The sequence below is a fragment of the Phaethon aethereus genome (genome assembly GCF_964289735.1).
Source record: "Phaethon aethereus genome assembly, chromosome: 2".
NCBI classification, from domain to species: domain Eukaryota; kingdom Metazoa; phylum Chordata; class Aves; order Phaethontiformes; family Phaethontidae; genus Phaethon; species Phaethon aethereus.
In genome coordinates this window covers 41,049,897-41,069,511 of record NC_138582.1, presented here as the reverse complement: position 1 = coordinate 41,069,511, position 19,615 = coordinate 41,049,897, and the positions used below count along the sequence as shown (strand labels likewise).

At 40.7% G+C, this 19,615-nt stretch overlaps 1 protein-coding gene across 1 annotated transcript in view; it reads left to right on the top strand.

Moving 5' to 3' along the window:
- Nucleotides 1-19,615, top strand: part of NKAIN3 (sodium/potassium transporting ATPase interacting 3) — a gene marked incomplete at its 3' end in the record, with an annotated part of 360,451 nt that overhangs the window by 285,744 nt on the left and 55,092 nt on the right. The window contains exon 4 of the mRNA XM_081996270.1: nt 9,540-9,737. Coding sequence (XP_081852396.1) covers nt 9,540-9,737 — 198 coding nt within the window. The remainder of the gene's footprint in view (nt 1-9,539; nt 9,738-19,615) is intronic.

Here is a 19,615-nt window from a genome sequence, read left to right as displayed (position 1 = left end):
CTGGTTAGTCTCAAAAGAGGAAGTTATTTTTCTTGTCAGAAATTTTAACATTCAAGTGAGTTTTCAAAAGTCTTTTTATGGTTCTTTCTAATATCATTGGAGTCTGGTAGACCCTTAAATTTAGGACCCACTCGCTCATGCATTTTATCTCCAACATAGCATTTATCTCCTTATATAGCAAGGGATGTTACGATACTCCTATAGTTGGGGCAGAGGCAGAGCACAGAACCCACCAGAAATGAAGGAGATTATTAAAATTAACTGTACTATTATTGAGACATTGTATTCTTAATCATGCCTTTATCCCCATGGTTGTCTTTGTTCACAACCACTGTGCATAAAATACAGTTATTTGGATAATAACAAAATTGAATCCTGTTTTGGCTAGAGGCTACATTGCATCTGTTCCTCATACTGGATTATGTGGGCTTTTGGCACAAACTGTGTCTCCTATTTGCATAAATTTTCTAGTAAGATTAGAACTACCACCCCAGGAAAGGGTCAGGTTTGCAGGGTTTGTCACATTGCGATGTCCATGGTACAAAAGACAGAGGACTACAAAAGAACTAACAGATCTCGCATGATCAAGCCAGGCCAGACCTTTCCATTTTACATGTAGAAATCCAGTCCCCATCAACATTGCAAGAGTCTTCTCAATAGGTACATACTTTTTTAAGCCAGGTATTTGTCGAATGCTTAGAGGCTGTATACAGTGGTGAGGTACTTAGGCACATGGGTTTTATCCCTTCTGCTTTGGATATCAATAAACAAGATATTGCAAAATAAGGTGGGAAGAGCTTTCTATGCAGTTTGAGGCAGTTTATCTTTGAGGGAAGTTATGCTGTTTACAAATCTTAATTTTGTGATATTTCAAATTTTGTTTAAAAACAGCAGCAAAAAAAAAAAAGATAGGTTAAAATGTTCTTGCTGAGACTCAACATTGCTTTACATTCTAAACTCCTTTTTCAAATGTTCATAGTTTCATGAACCTTTTGGATAGATTCTTTTTATGGCCCATAATTGGAACTTTTTCGAGAGGTTTTTTTGTATACCAAGATTTTTTCAAGCCTTCTTTTACTTTTCCTGGCTCTCTGCCCTGAGAAGTTTTCCTACAGCATTTGTGCTTTTGGCTATATATGGCCTGCCAATGATGCTTCCAGTTCTTTACAATTACAGTTACATTTTGGTCTTGTCGATTCTTCATTTCGATCAAAATCAGATACAGCTTGAGTAAGGGACACACCAACCTGCCCAGACTTTGCACAAACCCTTATCCTATTCCCAGTCTTCAGAACTTGAAGCAGTTCTTGCAGTTTTTCATCAATCCAAACCTGGGTTGTCTCATACCTCTGGATCATCAGATGGAATAGGTGAGAGCAATTTTCAGACTAAGTGGTCAGCTTAATCACACGTCAAGGACTCCATCGGAGCACAACACCTTCTCTGGGCAGTCGTGATTTCTTTGTTCTCATGTTGAACTTCCTGTGTGTATTGGGTTTGTGTGGCAAGGTTTTGGTAGTGGGGGAACTGCACGGATGGCTTCTGTGAGAAGCTGCTAGAAGCTTCCCTTGTGTCTGACAGAGCCAGTGCCAGCTGGCTCCAAGACAGACCCACTGCTGACCAAGGCTGAGCCCATCAACAACGGTGGTAGCACCTCTGGGATCACATAGTTAAGAAGCGCAGAATAAAACAGCACACAGCAATTTCATCTGGAGAGAGGAGTGAGAATATGTGTGAGAAACAGCCCTGCAGACATCCAGGTCAGAGCAGAAGGAGGGGCAGGAGGTGCTCCAGGCACCAGAGCAGAGATTCCCCTGCAGCCCATGGTGAAGATCATGGCGAGGCCGGCTGTGCCCCTGCAGCCCATGGAGCTCCATGCTGGAGCAGATATCCACCTGCAACCCATGGAGGACCTCATGCTGGAGCAGGGGGATGCCCAAAGGAGGCTGTGACCCCGTGGGAAGCCCACACTGGAGCAGGGTCCTGGCAAGACCTGTGGACCCATGGAGAGGGGAGCCCACACTGGAGCAGGTTTGCTGGCAGGACTTGTGACCCCATGGGGAACCCACACTGGAGCAGTCTGTTCCTGAAGGACAGCACCCGTGGAAGGGACCCAGGCTGGAGCAGTTTGTGAAGAACTGCAGCCTGTGGGAAGGACTCACACTGGAGAAGTTCATGGAGGACTGTCTCCCGTGGGAGGGACCCCACGCTGGAACAGGGGAAGAGTGTGAGGAGTCCTCCCCCTGGGGAGGAAGGAGCGGCAGAAACAATGCATGATGAACTGACCACAACCCCCATTCCCTGTGCTGCTCAGGGGGAGGAGGTAGAGAAAACTGGGGATGAAGTTGAGCCAAGGAAGAAGGAGGGGTAGGGGGAAGGTGTTCTGAGATTTCATTTTAGTTCTCATTACCTCTACTCTGATTTGATTCGTAATAAACTAAATTAATTCTTCCCCAAGTCAAGTCTGTCTTGCCTGTGACAGTAATTGGTGAATGATCTCCCCTTGTCCTTACCTCAACCTATGAGCTTTTCTTTATATTTTCTCTACCCTGTCCAGCTGAGGAGAGGAGTGATAGAGTGGCTTTGATGGACACCTGGCACCCAGCCAGGGTCAACCCACCACACTACAACACCCTGGTTCATGCCATTTTTTCCTTTTCGGGTACCTCTGGGCGATTTCTCAGGCAGAGTCTGCCACAAAAGGAAGGCAGACCTAGGAAAAGGAATAAGCCATGGAGGTGAGATTTGAGCATGGAGCTGAATATTGCCAAAGATTAGAGCTCGTCCTTAGGGGCAATAAGTTTCAGAAAAAAGGCCCTTGCTGGTTGTTATGACTTGTTCATATGATTAATACTAACGCTGCGTGAAGACGACAACAGTATGCTTCTTGTGTTGACTTCTTGCTTTCTGGCTTTTTGAAGACATTCCACTTTGCTAGGAAGTTCAGCAAATATAGTTTTAAAATTTCCTGTTTTGCAAGGCAGGAAACATATCCCTGACCATGTGACAAATTAAACAACACAGAGGAACTATTTTTATCATTTCGGTAGATCATCTGCCTGTTTTTCTAATACATTTCCGAAAATTATTTTGTTCACTTTTAAAAAATAAAATAAAATCTGACAACACTCTCTGTAGCCCTATGGTGGGTGAGGTAGAGGGTGGCATGTAGTCAAATCATAGAATCATAGAATAGTTTGTGTTGGAAGGACTAAAAGTCCTAAAAAGTCTGTCCCCATCTTTCTTATAAGCCCCCTTTAAGTACTGGAAGGCTGCAAGAAGGTCTCCCTGGAGCCTTCTCTTCTCCAGGCTGAACAACCCCAACTCTCTCAGCCATTCTTCATAGGAGAGATGTTCCATCCCTCTGATCATTTTTGTGGTCCTTCTCTGGTCCCACTCCAACAGATCTGTGGTTAACAAGTGTTGTAGTGTGGATTGACTGGATTAAATCAGTGTAACTTGCTAACAGTAGTTGTGTTTGATATGGAAATCTTTTCCTGTAGTCATGGTCCGATGTCATGGTTACAGGATTTGCTTAGTCTGTGAACCTCTAATCTCAGTGGACAAGAACCATGAACCTTACCCTCAAAAATGATTTTGCCTTTTTGCCTCTCCTAGCCACTCTTAGCCCGTGATACTGGGGTTACCTCATGGTCTATGTCAGAAGATCTTGATATCATGAATTTTCTCTTTTAAGAGTAATTAATTTTTTGTGTATCACATGGTCCCTCTGGTCTAGTGTGCATTAGGTTTGCTACCACAAAGACATTAATTTGCTTGGTCCAGTCTATCAGCTAGTTCAGACATCTGAATAGTCCTGATAGAGTCAACCCATAAGCTTCGGTTTAAGAATGCTCTTCATGTAATCTCTTCACCACAGTGCTCAGGATGAGGACAAGATATTGGCTGTATTATATTTTCAGCGGCCACCTAGAGAGGAAGAAGCATGGTTCATTTTTCCATCGCATTAACAGGAATGTCACAATTCCTACCTTCAGTCTCTAGCTCATGGGGCAGGTTAAAACCATCTATGTAACACTGAAGCAAGAGTTTAAATTAAAAATAAACAGGAAAAAAATTGAGTCAATAGCCAATATTCAAAAATCATCATCCCAATAAAGACAGTGTGGGGAGATGGAGCATAACTGGTCACACGCAGCAAGTCAGGATCAGAACCTGTCATTGCAGGAAATAACAGGGTGGAAAACTAAGGTTATGCTGCCAATGGGGGTCTTTGCTAGTAGCTGATGCTTATGCTTCAAAGCACATCTACAATTAGAGCAGGTTTCGTTAACACTGGAACACATCATTTGTATCTAATGAGGATTAATGTCTGCTTGAAATTAGATACTAAGAAATGTGCATGTCCATTGGCCATGCCAACACCACTGAATCTTAACTACTAGCTTAATTTGGTGTAGGGAATTACAAGGAAATACACTGGTTTTTTTCCTATCATTATGCATATTATCTTTTATTACATATTGACCAGGTGTTTCTTTGAAAATCTTTTCTCCTCACTGGTAAAAACAGAAACTGGATAGCAAGCCAGAACTAGAGCATCCTTGTTACCCTTAGGAAATGGGATGGGAATCCTTATTGCTTCAGCTTAATTAATGTTTATTTATAATAAACATTATAGACTCATAGAATAGTTTGGGTTGGAAGGGACCTATAAAGGTCATCTAGTCCAACGCTCCTGCAATCAGCAGGGACATCTTCAATTAGACCAGGTTGCTCAGAGCCCCGTCCAACCTGACCTTCAATGTTGCCAGGGATGGGGCAGCTGCCACCTCCCTGGGCAACCTGTGCCAGTGTTTCACCGCCTCATTGTCAAAAATGTCTTCCTTCTATCTAGTCTAAATCTGCCCTCTTTCAGTTTAAAACCATTACCCCTTGTCCTAGCGCAACAGCCCCTGCTGAAAAGTCTGTCCCCATCTTTCTTATAAGCCCCCTTTAAGTACTGGAAGGCTGCTACAAGGTCTCCCTGGAACCTTCTCTTCTCCAGGCTGAACAACCCCAACTCTCTCAGCCGTTCTTCATAGGAGAGGTGTTCCATCCCTCTGATCATGTTTGTGTCTCTCTTCTGGACCCGCTCCAACAGGTCCATGTCTTTCCTGTGCTGAGGGCTCCAGAGCTGGACGCAGTACTTCAGATAGGGTCTCAACAATATGGGTTCTCTGTAGTATGTATCAATATCATAAAAAGTGTTAGGAAGGGCTGGGTATCATACAAGCAAAATAATGTCAAGATCTCTAACATCATGCTTTGCCAGGCCGTTGTGCTCTTGTACCTCTCTGTGAGGTTTCAAGTGTTGACTGCTGTCTCATGGAGGAAAAAAATGCTGCTTCTCTTCCATCCCACTCAACATACTGTCTTTCTTGGAGATTTCCTAGGAGTGTATTTTTCAGATGCTAACAAGGAATGAAAGAAATATAAACTAGCATGTCATAAAGCAGAAACATACAGTGAAAAAAATATTTCTGCAATACAAAATCATCATGTCATAGGATTGTGTTTTTTGATTATACAAGGCAATCTTCGTGTGTTGTTTTTTTTCCTGGAATTTTAGTGTCTTTTTTTCTTTAATTCTGGTGATTTTAGTTAGTCTTAATTTCTCATTAATTATCTGTGTTGTTGTTATAGGGACTGCACATAAAGTATAAACAAATAAATGAAAATAATATCATTATTATTGCCTTTTAGTTTTAAAATACACTGTGTCAAGCTATTATCTGTTAAATTTCATCTAGATTCACCACCTAAAAATAGAGTCACAAAACCACAGAATGCGTTGGGTTAGAAAGGACCTTCAAAGACCATCTAGAACAATCTTCCTGCCATGGGCAGGGACATCTTTCACTAGATCAGGTTGCTCAAAGCCCTGTCCAGCAGAAAATGTGCACTTGGAACCAAATGTGGAATTTAAGCAGATATATAATGAATTTAAACATTATCTCCAAGCACTTAGAAAACAGTATTATTGGGACGTAAAGGGATTACATCTCACCTGAAAGAAAGTACCTGCCATAGCAATGATTACCAATAATGATCAAAATTAATCCTTGGGCTGACAGCCAACACAAATCCTATACATAGTTTAAAAGCTTAAAAAGCCAAAGACAGATAAGTGGGACTCTACATCAATAGAAGTGTGATTATTGGGCTGATTCTATGGTCAGGTGTGAACTTCTTACCACAGACTGGAGCATTGCTTCAGTGCGGACTGAAAAAGGGAGGAGCAGGACATAGGATTACTCTGTCCCTCTGCCAGATTCCCTCTGTCACTTCCGTAAGTCCCATATGATTTTCCTGGAAGTCCTATTATCTGTGTTCTGCCCACTCTTCATTTATGCCCTGTCTCTGAGAGGCTACCAGCTGAGGAAGTATAGTTCACCCGCTGATGTATGGAATTAAGATCAAGATATATGTTATGAGTTTGAAACTCAGAAGACAACAATTTTCCACCCATGATTGAAATTTCAGTTTTTAAACAAATTCCAAAGAGTCTACTTGATGTCTCTTGTACAGAGCTGGAAACTGAGTCTCTTGCTATGAAGCAGCAGCATTCTTTTATATGAAATAAGTGGTTTACGTTACATCGCCTGGTAAAGATTGATGATTTTATACGCATTTCCTTAATGATTGTTTGTGACATTGGAAAACAGTACATGATCTATTGAAAAATTTCAAGTATCTGCTTGTACTTTCTGAAAGAATTCTAAACTTTCATTAAACATACAACTGAGAACACGCCACTGGGGCAGCAGCTTTTCCACCATGCACAGGATTTCCAAGCACTGAGTTCACAAATACTGAAACACTCTCAGAAGTTCACTGATACTTAAAACCTCTACACCCAGGCAAAGAGGTTTGAATTTTCTAAACTTCTATAAATTATGATAAAGATACAGGTTAATTTTGTAACACCTGGCACATTCGACTCACTTTACGGACTAAGAATCTCCAAGAAGTCAGAGAGGAGTGTGCTTCAGCCGCTAAAAAAAAAAAAGAATTGATTTTTGTCAGGCTTTCTTTTATTGATTGGCAGCTTAACATTTATCAGCTCAAACAGCTTACAGCTGCCATTTTGTGAAGTGGTATTTTAGAGGTCAAGCTAATGCACCAGGTAGTTTTGTTTGCATTTCTAAAACTGATCTTTGTTGGGCCATCATTATCTGCTTTTACTTGCTTTGAGGACTGAGGACATACAGTGAAAAGTAATTATGAGAAGCTCTTCTGCCATCCTTTTTCCATAATTTCTGAATAGTAATCTTTCTTCAAAAAGCAGAAAGTGCTGTGAAGACATCACATTTGGTTTTAATAAAAGAATTTTAACTATAATATTGCTATTTCCTTCTCTCACTGCATCACCAGCAGCGTTGAAATATGAACACAACCGTCAAGTCAAGCAATTTTTTTAATCACCCCAAGAACCAAACATAACAATATTCCAGAAATGAAAGGTTTTATTTATAAGAGGTGTTTGTACTGACCACATGCCAAATTCTTACATTTTAAATGTGTCAGTAACATTTATCAAGCTGTTTCCCTACGAAAATTTACCATTATTCTTTGCCATTGGCTGTGAACTAGCCAGGCATAAACACTGAAACAGGGCATAATAATCAAAAACTAGAGACAAAAAAGCATAAAGGAGAAAAAACCCCTCGAGAGCAAATAAAGCTGTGACACCAATGCCATGGACATCGCAATTTATTCCCAGAGTTGTGGTAGCTACGTGTTGCCTTGCAATATTTGATACGCACTAGCCCACATGACAAATTTGTATTCCTACTCAACAAAGAGTTACTGAAATAGATGAAAGTCAATATGTATGTGGTGCTTGACAAATGGCATTTCTTACAGTTGACAGTTGTTAAAAGCACTTGATAACACTGTGCAGTCTCTGGCATTGATGTACACAGAAAGCCTTGGCTGTTTCCTATGACTGTATATTTAGTTATGTTTTCGATAAACTGAGTTGTCTGTCAACTTCTGTTTTCACAAGCCATTTTCTTATTGCAGCTGAAAATTTTCTAAACCAGTATCAAGGAATGACACGCAAAGTCGAAAGACAAATGCCTCATCGACTGTAAATAATGCTCCAGCAAGTCTGCATCCTGAGGGTAAAGAAGTTACGGAGAGCAGAGCAACAAATCACAAAGGCACATTTCTTACTGCTAAATAGCAGTAACAGAGACCAGCAGGATGTAATTCACCCGTTAATTTTCAGGTGTGACCAGAATAAATGCAGTTAACAGAGGAAAACGACAAAAGGATTCCTTCTACATCTAGAATCTGCACCCAATCACCATTTCGTCAGGGTGAAAGTAAAACAGTAAGAGAAAGTAAACAGATGCAGACAGACTGACAGGACAGATTTTCGGAGTGGGATGCAAAGGGTGAATCAGCGTCATGGGCAATGCTCACAAACTGGCATGTATGGAAACGGGATTATTTTGTGGGCATCCAGCTGACACTTTTGCGTATGTTTTTTACAACTACCTTTGAGTTGAGATGGCAAAACATGGAACCCTAAATCTCTAAAATATCAATATAACTAATCTCACAATTATGTCCAGTGAGGAGGTTGTTTTTTGGCATTTAAATGGCATCCATTCAGCTTCAGCGTATTTTACTTGGGCGTGGCCTAAAGACGTAAATCTGTTGTTAATTCAGACGAATTTTCCTGGTTTCATAGATAAACTGTTAGAAAATCAGTGCGTTAGTACATTTGCCGCTTTCACTGCTCTGAGTAGAAGTGGGGTAAAGTTAACTAAACTGCACAGGCATTATACGTACTATGTGGGCTACAATGCAGCCAGTATGTGTTACGGTAGGTTTAAGGCCTGGTTGGACAAGCTGTGATTGAGTCTGAAGACAATTTGACGGAAGAGAAGTTAGTGCATGTATTTTAAGCCCATATCAGTCCACAGAAGCAGGTTTCTTAGCTAAACAGCGATGATGGGAACCTGGATGGGGGGCAGAGGGGAGAAAAGAGAGCAAGGTGCTTGGCTGGAGACAAATTTTCGTTTGAATATTTGGCAGCTGAAACAGTCTGCCCAGCTGTTGTCCTACTTAAAATAATAGTTATAATTTATAGCTATTACTTTAACTAATTATGATGGAAGTTTGTTTTAGGTTGTCTCCAGTACCATGGGGTAAAACTGCCTCTGTTGCCTGTTAAAAAAATTAATTCTTAAGTGGCATTCTAATCAAGTAACAACAAAATTGCTTTTCAGTCTGTAAGTCCATGGAGACGCAGGATGTGCGCTGTGTTTTGTACAGTACCTGGCACACGGTTCTTCTGCCAGGCAGAAGCTCCAATGCACAATTACAAAATAAACAAACGTTTGCAATTTCCTCTCTCCCCTTTAATGGCTTACTTTCGTGTTAACATTACTGGAGTGAGCGGGAAGGCAAGTTGCTTATCTCATTTTCCTTATGATAATTGAAAACATCTTTTACTTCCCTTGCTTTACCTTAAATAACACAAAGTGAGAGGTTTTCATGCTCTTTCCCTCCCTGTCTCCTAGGAAACTGATCTCATGACCTTTAACATCTCAATGCACCGCTCTTGGTGGCGGGAACACGGCCCCGGCTGCATACGGCGGGTGGTGCGTCCCTCTGCCCCCGGCATCCTAGACGATTACTCCTACGTCTCCGTGACAGGCTGCATAATTGATTTCCAGTACCTCGAGGTCATTCACAGCGCTATCCAAATACTCCTCTCCGTAAGTTCCTGTTCCCTTTTGTACTGGGATCCCGGCAGCCCTTTCGCATGCAGCCGGCTGCTGGTGGGCGTCTCTGTCCTGAAAGGGGCTGCAGGCAGCTGGTGGACAGCAGCACGGGTTTTTAATTGTATTTTGTATTAGCGAATGATATTCACGTTATTAAAATGTGCACTGCTCTTCTCTTTGCTCGTATCTCGTAAAGCTCTGTACAGGCATAGTCCCCATTCTGCCCTTTGCTGGTACAGGTGGAAATTAAGTCAAGTTCTCGGCTCTCATTCATTGAGACGTGCAGCAAAGGAGAGCAGGCCTGTCCTAAATGCATTTGCCTAAACCCTTCTGAAGTTCACAATCAATGACAGTATTTATTCAGCCCTGAACGTAAGTACATTTTATGTGATACATGGCTAGGTTTCTTCCCAAATTGGGGTACAGATGTAACACTTTAAAAAGGTCAGGGAATTATTAGGAATTAAAGTTCTCATTTCTATTTACCCACATTATCTGTTCTTTCCCGGGACTCTGCGTTATCAGATTATTCTACCTCAGTGATGCACTTTTTGTAGTTGCAATACCAGTCAAAAACTGCCAGTACAAGAAGTTGTTATAAGAAGTCTGCGGTGTAGGGAAAGACTGGGGCTGGGTGAGTTGCTCTGGGAGCAGCAGCCCAGTCTTGGCCACAAGCTTTCCTTAATCTGATGGCTGCTTCTGCTTGTGGTTAAAGGGTTGTTTGGCATGAGCTGCTTGCCGTCGCCTAGAAGTGATACCTCTTTCTTTACACAGCCCCGTGCAGTACGCAGCAACCGGCCCACCCCAAGTGGAGGCACATAGGTCTGATACATCCCAGATGTCTGGACCTATCCTGAGAACTTAAATGCTCATAGCTCGTGGTCCTAACCATGGTCACTCGTGCTTGTCATACAATGGTAGGAGAGATGCAATCTGCAGCCCACTCCTACTAGTCAGATGAGAAACCTGGTCTGAGCACCCAGAAAGGCTGGATATTCCTGGTCTATTCAGTACTTCAAGCTGTTTTACTAATGGAATGGTAAATATTGCCACCAGCAAAGCAGAAGGGATCTATAGGATAAATCTCACTCATTACTTTAAAATTATTTTCTGATTCTAGTTTTTACATTTTTTTCAAAGTAAGTACGTTTCTCTTCTGAAAGAAAAAAATCAGTGTATGTCGTTAACATCTGTCATCCTGTCCAACTGTCTAGAATGAATAGTCCAAAAGTTCAAGATCATTTCTCTGCATTATTAAATGCCTTTTTTAAGATCCTGAGTGCTTTTTCCTTACCACTGATTTTAATCAAAATTTAATAAACTTTTATCTTACAGCAGTGATTAATGAACTTCCACTTGACAATCCATGTCTGAATTAGCGCACTTGGTTAGCGCACCAGTGACATCACATGCATCTACAAAAGCCATGTGTCTGCTGCTGGCCTATCAGCTTCTCAGGCACCAGTGACATCACAAACAAGCTACACAAGCCTTCTCTTGACTGTTGTTCAGTCAGGCAGCAAAGACTCTGAGTCAGGATCTTTTCCAGTGAAGACAAAATCACATCTATTGAGGCCCAGGCCTCTGTGTGCCAACATACATTATAAAGTCACTGTGAAAGCAGGCCTTGCAGAAGCATTTTGCCCACTGCATCAGCAAAGCTTGACTGAATGCACCTTCCTCACTCTTGTGAGGGCCTGATACTCAAAGCAGGTTTCTTCTCCCATGGGCTCTTCATTTGCAGCAAATTTCCCTTGCAATGCAGTATCGTTCACTCGAGTTGCTTCAGTGAGCCTGTACAAGGGAAACCGAAGTGTCACAGAATCACACACTTCCAGAGATGGCGACTCCACCACCTCCCTGGGCAGCCTGTTCCAATGCTTGACCACCCTCTTGGTGAAAAAATTTTTCCTAATATCCAATCTAAACCTTCTCTGGTGCAACTTGAGGCCATTTCCTCTTGTCCTATCACTAGTTACTTGGGAGAAGAGACCAACACCCACCTCACCACAACCCCTTTCAGGTAGTTGTAGAGAGCGATAAGGTCTCCCCTCAGCCTCCTCTTCTCCAGACTGAACAAGCCCGGTTCCCTCAGCCGCTCCTCATAAGACTTGTGCTCCAGACCCCTCACCAGCTTCACTGCCCTTCTCTGGACACGGTCCAGCACCTCAACATCCTTCTTGTAGTGAGGGTCATTGGTTTAAAGAGAGAAAACCACAAATTTTTCCAATACTTCCTCACTTCTATAAGGAAAAATGGATTGTACTAGAATGTTTTCTAGAATTTTGGTGATTAAAAACAAATTCAGAGTTCAGTGGAAATACAACTGGTTGTTGAAGTTGACAACTGTTTTCTTTTGCACTTATCAGTGCAATACAGTTCTGGTCAAAATTTAACCAAATTACAGGAACAAAAATTTTAATATTAGAATAACAGAATAAAAACATTTAATATGTACAAACTAAAAGAAATATGAAAATGGAAAATTATAAAAATTATGTAATAACTATAAAGCATAAGATGTGACAGGCCTTCCCTTTCTTGTGGAGTGACTGATTGCCTGGAACAATCATAAAAAAAATCTGAATACAATTCATTGCAAGTTCAAAATGTGCCAGGAACTTACAAAGCTTGACTGTGAATTAAATAGTTGCCAGTTTCAGATACTGCTTTTGACTGATATACCAAATGTTAAAATTAAAATCCTGTACACAAAGTAAGGTTTTCCTCCAGTCTTATTATCTTGCTATCCCATCTGTGGCACGTTATGGTTAGCATACCATGGGTCTGTATTTCAGTTTCCATTCTGAATTGTAATTTAGGCTTGTTTGATTTATTGTCACACAGGACAGAAGTCACCACCTAGATTATCAGACTTGTTGCACTTTCATCCCATTTTCTGAGTACTGTTGACCTGAGGAAGTTCCCATTCACTTCAGATGCATAACTGCTTTCCTAATTGGGGTACCAATTTCAATTGTTAGTTAAAAGGTCATTTAAGTTGTCTTTTTACAGTACTGAAGAACTGCAGATCAGAGGATCCTTCTTTTTCTCTTTTCCTAGTAGCTATTCCTAAAAGTAGCCTATTCCTTTTTGGACCTTACAACCTACTTAATTTTCATAACATTTTTATGTACCAGTAGTAGCGTAACAAACCATTTTACAGTGTAACAAAAAATTTATTGGCATAACAAATCATTTTATCACGCTAACCTTTGTCCAAATGAGTGGGAAGGTGAGCACTTCCATTTGTAGGGAGTTAGAGCCTCTGTAAGAAGTCCCTCCAGGGGTAAATATTGGATACCTGTTGAGATATATAACTCAATAGCAGCAGTTCTCCATTTTTGAAAGGTGACTTTTTATTGAAATCTTTTTTTTTAAACTGGTATAAAAAATTTTATATGCGCAGAGTGCTGCAGCTGTGACTACATTAGACCCTGCTGCAGGGAATAGGTTCAACGGTCATTTATTTAATTCTAACAGAGTAAGGCTCTTTTTGTATTTGCTTTATAATTGTTTCTTTAAAAAAGTATGTTTTATTGGTGCAACAGTAACTTTGTATCTCATCCTGATTCTGGGTGGCTATTGAAGCAATTGGGAATTGAAGGTGTTAAACATTTCTTTAAATTGGGTGAAAATCAAGGGAAATATGAGAAAGTGAGATACAATTAATAGTAAAGAAGAAATATATGTAAATTGTGTGTTTAAAATCTACATTTATTTGATGTGTAGGGCACAGTACATATTATTTTGATGAATAAATCCTTCCACACAACACCTTTAACTTTAAAATGCAAGGCAGATCATCTTTACTGAAACCTGAATTTTTGAGGAACAAATGGCTATTACAGTCAAAACGGCAACAGCTTGGCAACTTTGAGGAAGACCCTTCATACAGTCTTTTTTCTTATTTGAAAATAGATGATGCGCACTGAGAATGTTAAATGCCAGGTAGTCACTGATTCTAATAGCCTGAAGATTTAAAGATTTTCCAAGTGATTGCGGAAAGTTTTGTATTAGACCCTGAGCCTAATATCATAGCAAGCTTGTCCACAGCTACACTATCAAGAAGAGACCCCCCAGGCTGGGGTTCACCGAGGTAGCTCTGGAATTAGCAGCTGCATAACTTCATCAGTGCTGAAAAAGCAAAACAAATTAATTTTGGCAGAGTGACAGGCTGACACAACTTGACTACTTCTGGGGACAGGAGCTACTACCTTCTCACAACACTGCATTGCACAAGATGAGATGAACTTTCCATCTGGGTCTCATCACATTACTCTTCACTGTACAGAAGACCTATACCTAAAATGTAGGGGGAAAGAAAATAAAGAAAAAACCCTAGACTTAAAAACATACAAAACATTCAAGCTATTTGGCATGTTGATGCTGATCGAATGCAGGAAATTTTGAAGAAAAGCACTGGTTTATGTAGCAGAGGTCCATCTGTTGCCTCTCCTAAGTGTCAGTTAGTACACTACAGTGTAAAGCCAGGCAAAGACGTGATATAGAGAGATTAAGAGTATTGAATCTTTTCCATAGTGGAGTTGAAAGCAGTGAACATACCTGCCTAAGGTAAAATCAGGCACTAATAAATAAGGAATAATTTATCAGTAACACTACCAAGCACAAAACATAGCCAAGAAAAATATATCACTTTCTACAGAATATAACGAAGTCGTAAAATCACAAGTATAAGAAAAAACACTCCTGGCACCCAAACTGGGAGTTGGATACTGTCATCACTGTGAGTCTGAATGATTCTCCTGCAAGATGGACAGACTACATCTATACAAATAAATATATGCATGCCAAGGGAACTGGGTACTGAAGCCAACTGGCTCAGAACAGTTCACGTCTCCACTAATGGTCTCAATGGTGCATTCAAGCCACCCACCGGGAGTAATCCCTGGGACTGCTCTCCTGACCAAAACTGTGCCTGGGAACTCTGTGGGGACAGTGCGAACCGGAGCAGGCCAAACTCATGCCCATGTAGCGTCTTGGGTGATGGCATGCTGATGCCAGGAACACTCCCAGGCATGTGGGAATTCCCTCCTATGGATGCAGCCATAGCAGGCAAACGTCCAGCCCCATTTTGTTCTTCAGAGTGGACCGAGGCAGGAGCTGGCAGGAGTGGCCTATAGGGGGTAGAAGACTTACACCAACATTTTATTTTTAAATCATTGCCAGAGAAAATTATCCTCTACTTTTTTAACATGGTAGAGAAAGATAAGTTTTCACATGACATCTACTGGTTACAGTGACATTTTTGACAGTACACAGTGTCAGGCAAACAATATTGGACTAATCTCATGAATTGTTATCTTATTAATATCCCCTTTTGAGGGGTGATGGTGATGAAACTAGAGGTGGTGGTGGGTTTCCAGTCAGCTCTTCTACCATCCTCATGTGGAAATGTGTCAGCATCTCCATCCCTGCATTAAGCAACATACATCTGCCTCGTGTCTGTTCTGCCACCTTCTCCCCAGCTGGAGAAGAGGGTGTGGAGCTGAGGCTTCATCTTTATAAGGACTGAGTTTCTGTGCTGCTTCTGAATGTTGTTTCACGTGTGCCCTCTTGATATACAGACAGAAAAGAAAGCTGAAAACACGTTGAACTTGGGGTACAGATCTACAAGGCTTGAGATGTTCTTTATTTATTGTGGCAATTCATTTTATTTATATTTGGCCTCATTCTGGCCCCCAAGAAAGGTTTGACTTTTTTGTAAATGGTGGAGTGAAGGTACTGTCAGAAGTAGTAGGGCTGCTGACCATAGTTTTAGTCTGAAACTCTTTCTATGGTGCTTTAGAGACCACTGGGGTCAAAACCATTAAAAGTTTCAGAGTAAAGAAGTTGGTCTTCCTTCAGTATCAGTTGCCTTGGTCTGGAACATGCGTTCACTCTGCTACAGGAATACATCCCTTATGGGTACAGCAGTGTGACAACGTGGAGGCAGTTTGCATCATTGTATAGTAGTTAGAGGTGGACGACATCATAACTGGGTATATCTAACTATAAGTCTGCATGCAAGGGATGACAAAACCACATGTAAATGCTTACCGACTTCCAGGATTTGAGTTAGACAACAAGAGCATATAAAACATAACCACTAAAATACATGTCCTGAGAAGATGTCTTCTCAGTGCACCCTTCAGTTCCTGAATCTATAAATAGTGTGTATTTTCCATGTATACCATGTCCAGATGGCTTTTGAATATCTGCAAGGAGGGAGACTCCACAACCTCCCTGGGCAACCTGTGCCTGTGCTCATTCACCCTCACAGTGAAAAAGTGTTTCCTGATGTTCACAGGGGACCTCCTGGGTTTCAGTTTGTGCCTGTTGCCTCTGGTCCTGGCACTGGGCACCACTGAAAAGAGCCTGGCTCCAACCTCTTTGTACCCTCCCTTCAGGTGTTGCTAAGATTCCCCCTGAGCTTTCTCTTCTCCAGGCTGAATAGTCCCAGCTCTCAGCTTTTCCTCATGGGAGAGATGCTCCAGTCCCTTAATCACCCTTGTGGCCCTTCTCTGGACTCTCTGCACTATGTCCATGTCTTTCCTATACTGGGGAGCCCAGACCTGGTCCCAGCACTCCAGGTGTGGCCTCACCAGCGCTGAGCAGAGGGGCAGGATCAAATCCCTTGACCTGCTGGCAATACTTTGTTTAATGCAGCCCAGGATATCATTTGCCTTCTTTGTGGCAAAGGCACATTGATGGCTCATGTTCAACGTGGTGTCCACCAGGACCCTCAGGTCCTTCTCTGTGAAGCTGCTTTCCAACTGGGTGGCCCCAGCATTTATCAGTGCATGGGGTTGCTCTTCCCCAGGTGCAGGACTTTGCACTTCCCCTTGTTGAACTTCATGAGGCATGTTATGCTAAAAAATAGATTAATAATATTTCTAGCTCTTACCTAATTTTCCATAAAAATAGTACTTACCTGTTCAAAAGTTTCATAATTATTGACGTAAATTCTTGCTGAACACTTTTAAAAATCTAATCATTGATATTCTTAGACTTGTCATCTTTACGTTTGCAGGTTCTGTTTTAATTAACCGGGTAGGATGATTTAAAATATTTTCAATTTTTATTGCTATGATGAGGATTCATAATAATGCAATCATTCCTCTTATTTTTGAGGAATTAATTCCTCTTACTTTTTCCTCACGACTCTCTGTTGTCTTATATGTGTGTTCTTCTCCCCAGAACACACAGCGTCACTTCCATAAGGAAATGAAAAACAACGTGATCTGATTACATTATTTCTGAGTATCTGTCACCAGTCAGTGCCTCATACTGACCCTATGCAATTGCCTCATTTTGTGAACTATTTCTGTCCTGCTGTCTTCAAAGAATCTGCCAAATTTTGATTATTTAATAGGAAAATGAATTATGACATTTAGTAGACCTAAATGCTTTTTTTAATCAGAAAAATAGAATTTAATTAACAAACATATTTAGCACAACAGACATTAAAATGGAGGTTATGACTCCCATGTAAATAATTAATCAGGGGAAACATTGTGACTATTGAGCTATAGAGAGACTAAGATCAGGGGCAGTGCTGGAGTGACTTAATGAAGTTCAGATCATTGACCAAGCTTTTACTACTGAGCCATAATTCTGAATCCTTTTTGGGTTAATTTGGATGGCTTTTCCTCTACGCCCGATGTTAGAATTGCCTTCTCGATGCCATTTGAAAACCTCCAGGAGTTGCTCCAAAAAAGTTTGCAGAGCAGGTTTTGCCCCTCCCTTCAGGCAGCCAGAGCTGCAGTTTGGTTCGTATTCATTTAAATGTAACAAAAGGGCTAATGATATCAATATATAATGTGGTTCATCCAGGGCACTGCAGCAGCCTCCCTTTTCCCATTAGTTATGGCCCTGTTATTTTTATAATTGGACAGATAAGGCTGCTAGGAAGCACATCGTGTATGTTGTTCTCCAAAGAAAATCCCTGTAGGGGTTGACACCAGCGCTCAGTCAGGTTCCTTGCTCTCTTTCCACTTCCTCAAGTGACGTGTGATTGATTAAGAAATCCAGTCAACATCAGCATGTGATAAAACATGAGTTAAATTAGTGTTAAGGGCTACAGGAATGGTACATGAGTAAAATATAGTTGTCCTGAAGGTATTGCATCTTTTCTTGAATTTTTGTTTGCAAGTTTTTCACCTTTTTTGTTTCAGAGATAGTTAATATGTCCTCTTTTCCATAATAAACAATCGTACAAGAGGCATGGAAAATGAACTTTGCATTGTTTGCAGAGCTGAAGTTCAGCATTACTCTAAAGAGAGTATAAAAGATATACCTATTCTTCTTCATCATCATCATCCTCCTCCTCCTCCTTCTCGCCAGGAACACTTGTCTCTTAGCCATGTGAATAGTGAGTTAAGGTGGGTTGTTGGCTACTCAAAGATTCATTAGTAAGTTTAGAGTGATCACCAGATTATTAAAACTCAGAATAACTTTTTCAGCCTGAGCAGTGTTACAGATGAGCTGTCAGGCTCTGGAACAGACTGCAGAGAAGATGGCTTGTGCAAATGGCTTTTGAAGTTACCCCTAATTCTTTGTAGTTGTTGCCTTATTGTATTTTTACGGCAATCTATGCCTTGTGCAGTTCCTCCAATGCTGATAGTATTAGACCAGGGATGCATACAGCCCTCTGCCAATACCAAGCCTTCAGTGTTAAAAAAATATAATCAGGAGAAACAAAATTAGTGTGAGACTGTATCTGCGTCTACATGCGAGAAATGACCTTGTCCTTTCTCGTTAGATTTAGTTCGACCCCATTATGCATGGTATTGCGTAGATACTAAAATACACAAGTATATTTGTCTAATTACCAGTCTGGGTCAATAAAGCTACTACCTGAGACAAAATCAAGACAAATCTGTATTTTTTCCATCTCAGTTGTCCTTTCTGGGGGCATGTGCTTTTTCAAGCAGCTCATATAAAAGGAACTGATATTATAGCTATTTGCATGCTCATTTATTCATTAACTGTTATGATATGGATTTGTGAAAAAGAGTTAAGCAACTTCTGTGGTGGAGCTGGCTAAAGGTGAGAGGATAGGGGACAGCAATTTAAGCACTTGCAATATAGTAATGCCTTCACCTTGTCAACTAATCAATATAAGAACTAAATTGTTCTAGACTTTTTGCAGTGCTTGATATAGATTTCTTTTCCATTTTACATGAAAATTACTATGGCATTTTTTCAATATTGTACAAAAATTTCAATGAAATTGTGTGCGGGTATTATGAAATATTTTTGTTTACATGAAAAGTATTTAGAGTAAAAACTAAAAGTCAATTGCTTATTTTAATTTTTTGGAGTTCATTAATATTTCAATAAAATTATGCAAAAACACTGGAGATAAATGGAAGATATGGAAAATATCAATTTTTTTCCCCTTCAACTTTTGCCCAAAATTATCTCACCCATGGCAGGAGCAGTGTAATAGACCATAAGTCTGCAACTTAGTTACTGTAATTCTCAGTTAGATACTTTCATTCAGACTAATTTCCACTATTTTCAAGTTAACCTGAACTGACACTGAACATGGAACCGCAGCAGCCCAGTGCACAGTACACTTGTTGGTCGCTGTTGCAAATACAAGGCAGCGACTCTGCAAATAAGCAGGAGAGGCAGTGGAAGAAGTAAAGGCATGTTAAAGTGCCTTGAAAAACTTGTATTCCTACATGCCCCCTTTAGAGCTGAGCAGAATGCTACATTTATGTTACACTAGAAATTTGGAAATTATAAGAGAAAGTGCTGTTCTGCACCGGAACAAAGATCAGCGGTTTAAACTTTTTTTAGAGAATGAGGAAATCCAATATTTTTCATTTAGAAAAAATGAAGCAGTATTTCCCTTTGTTGCT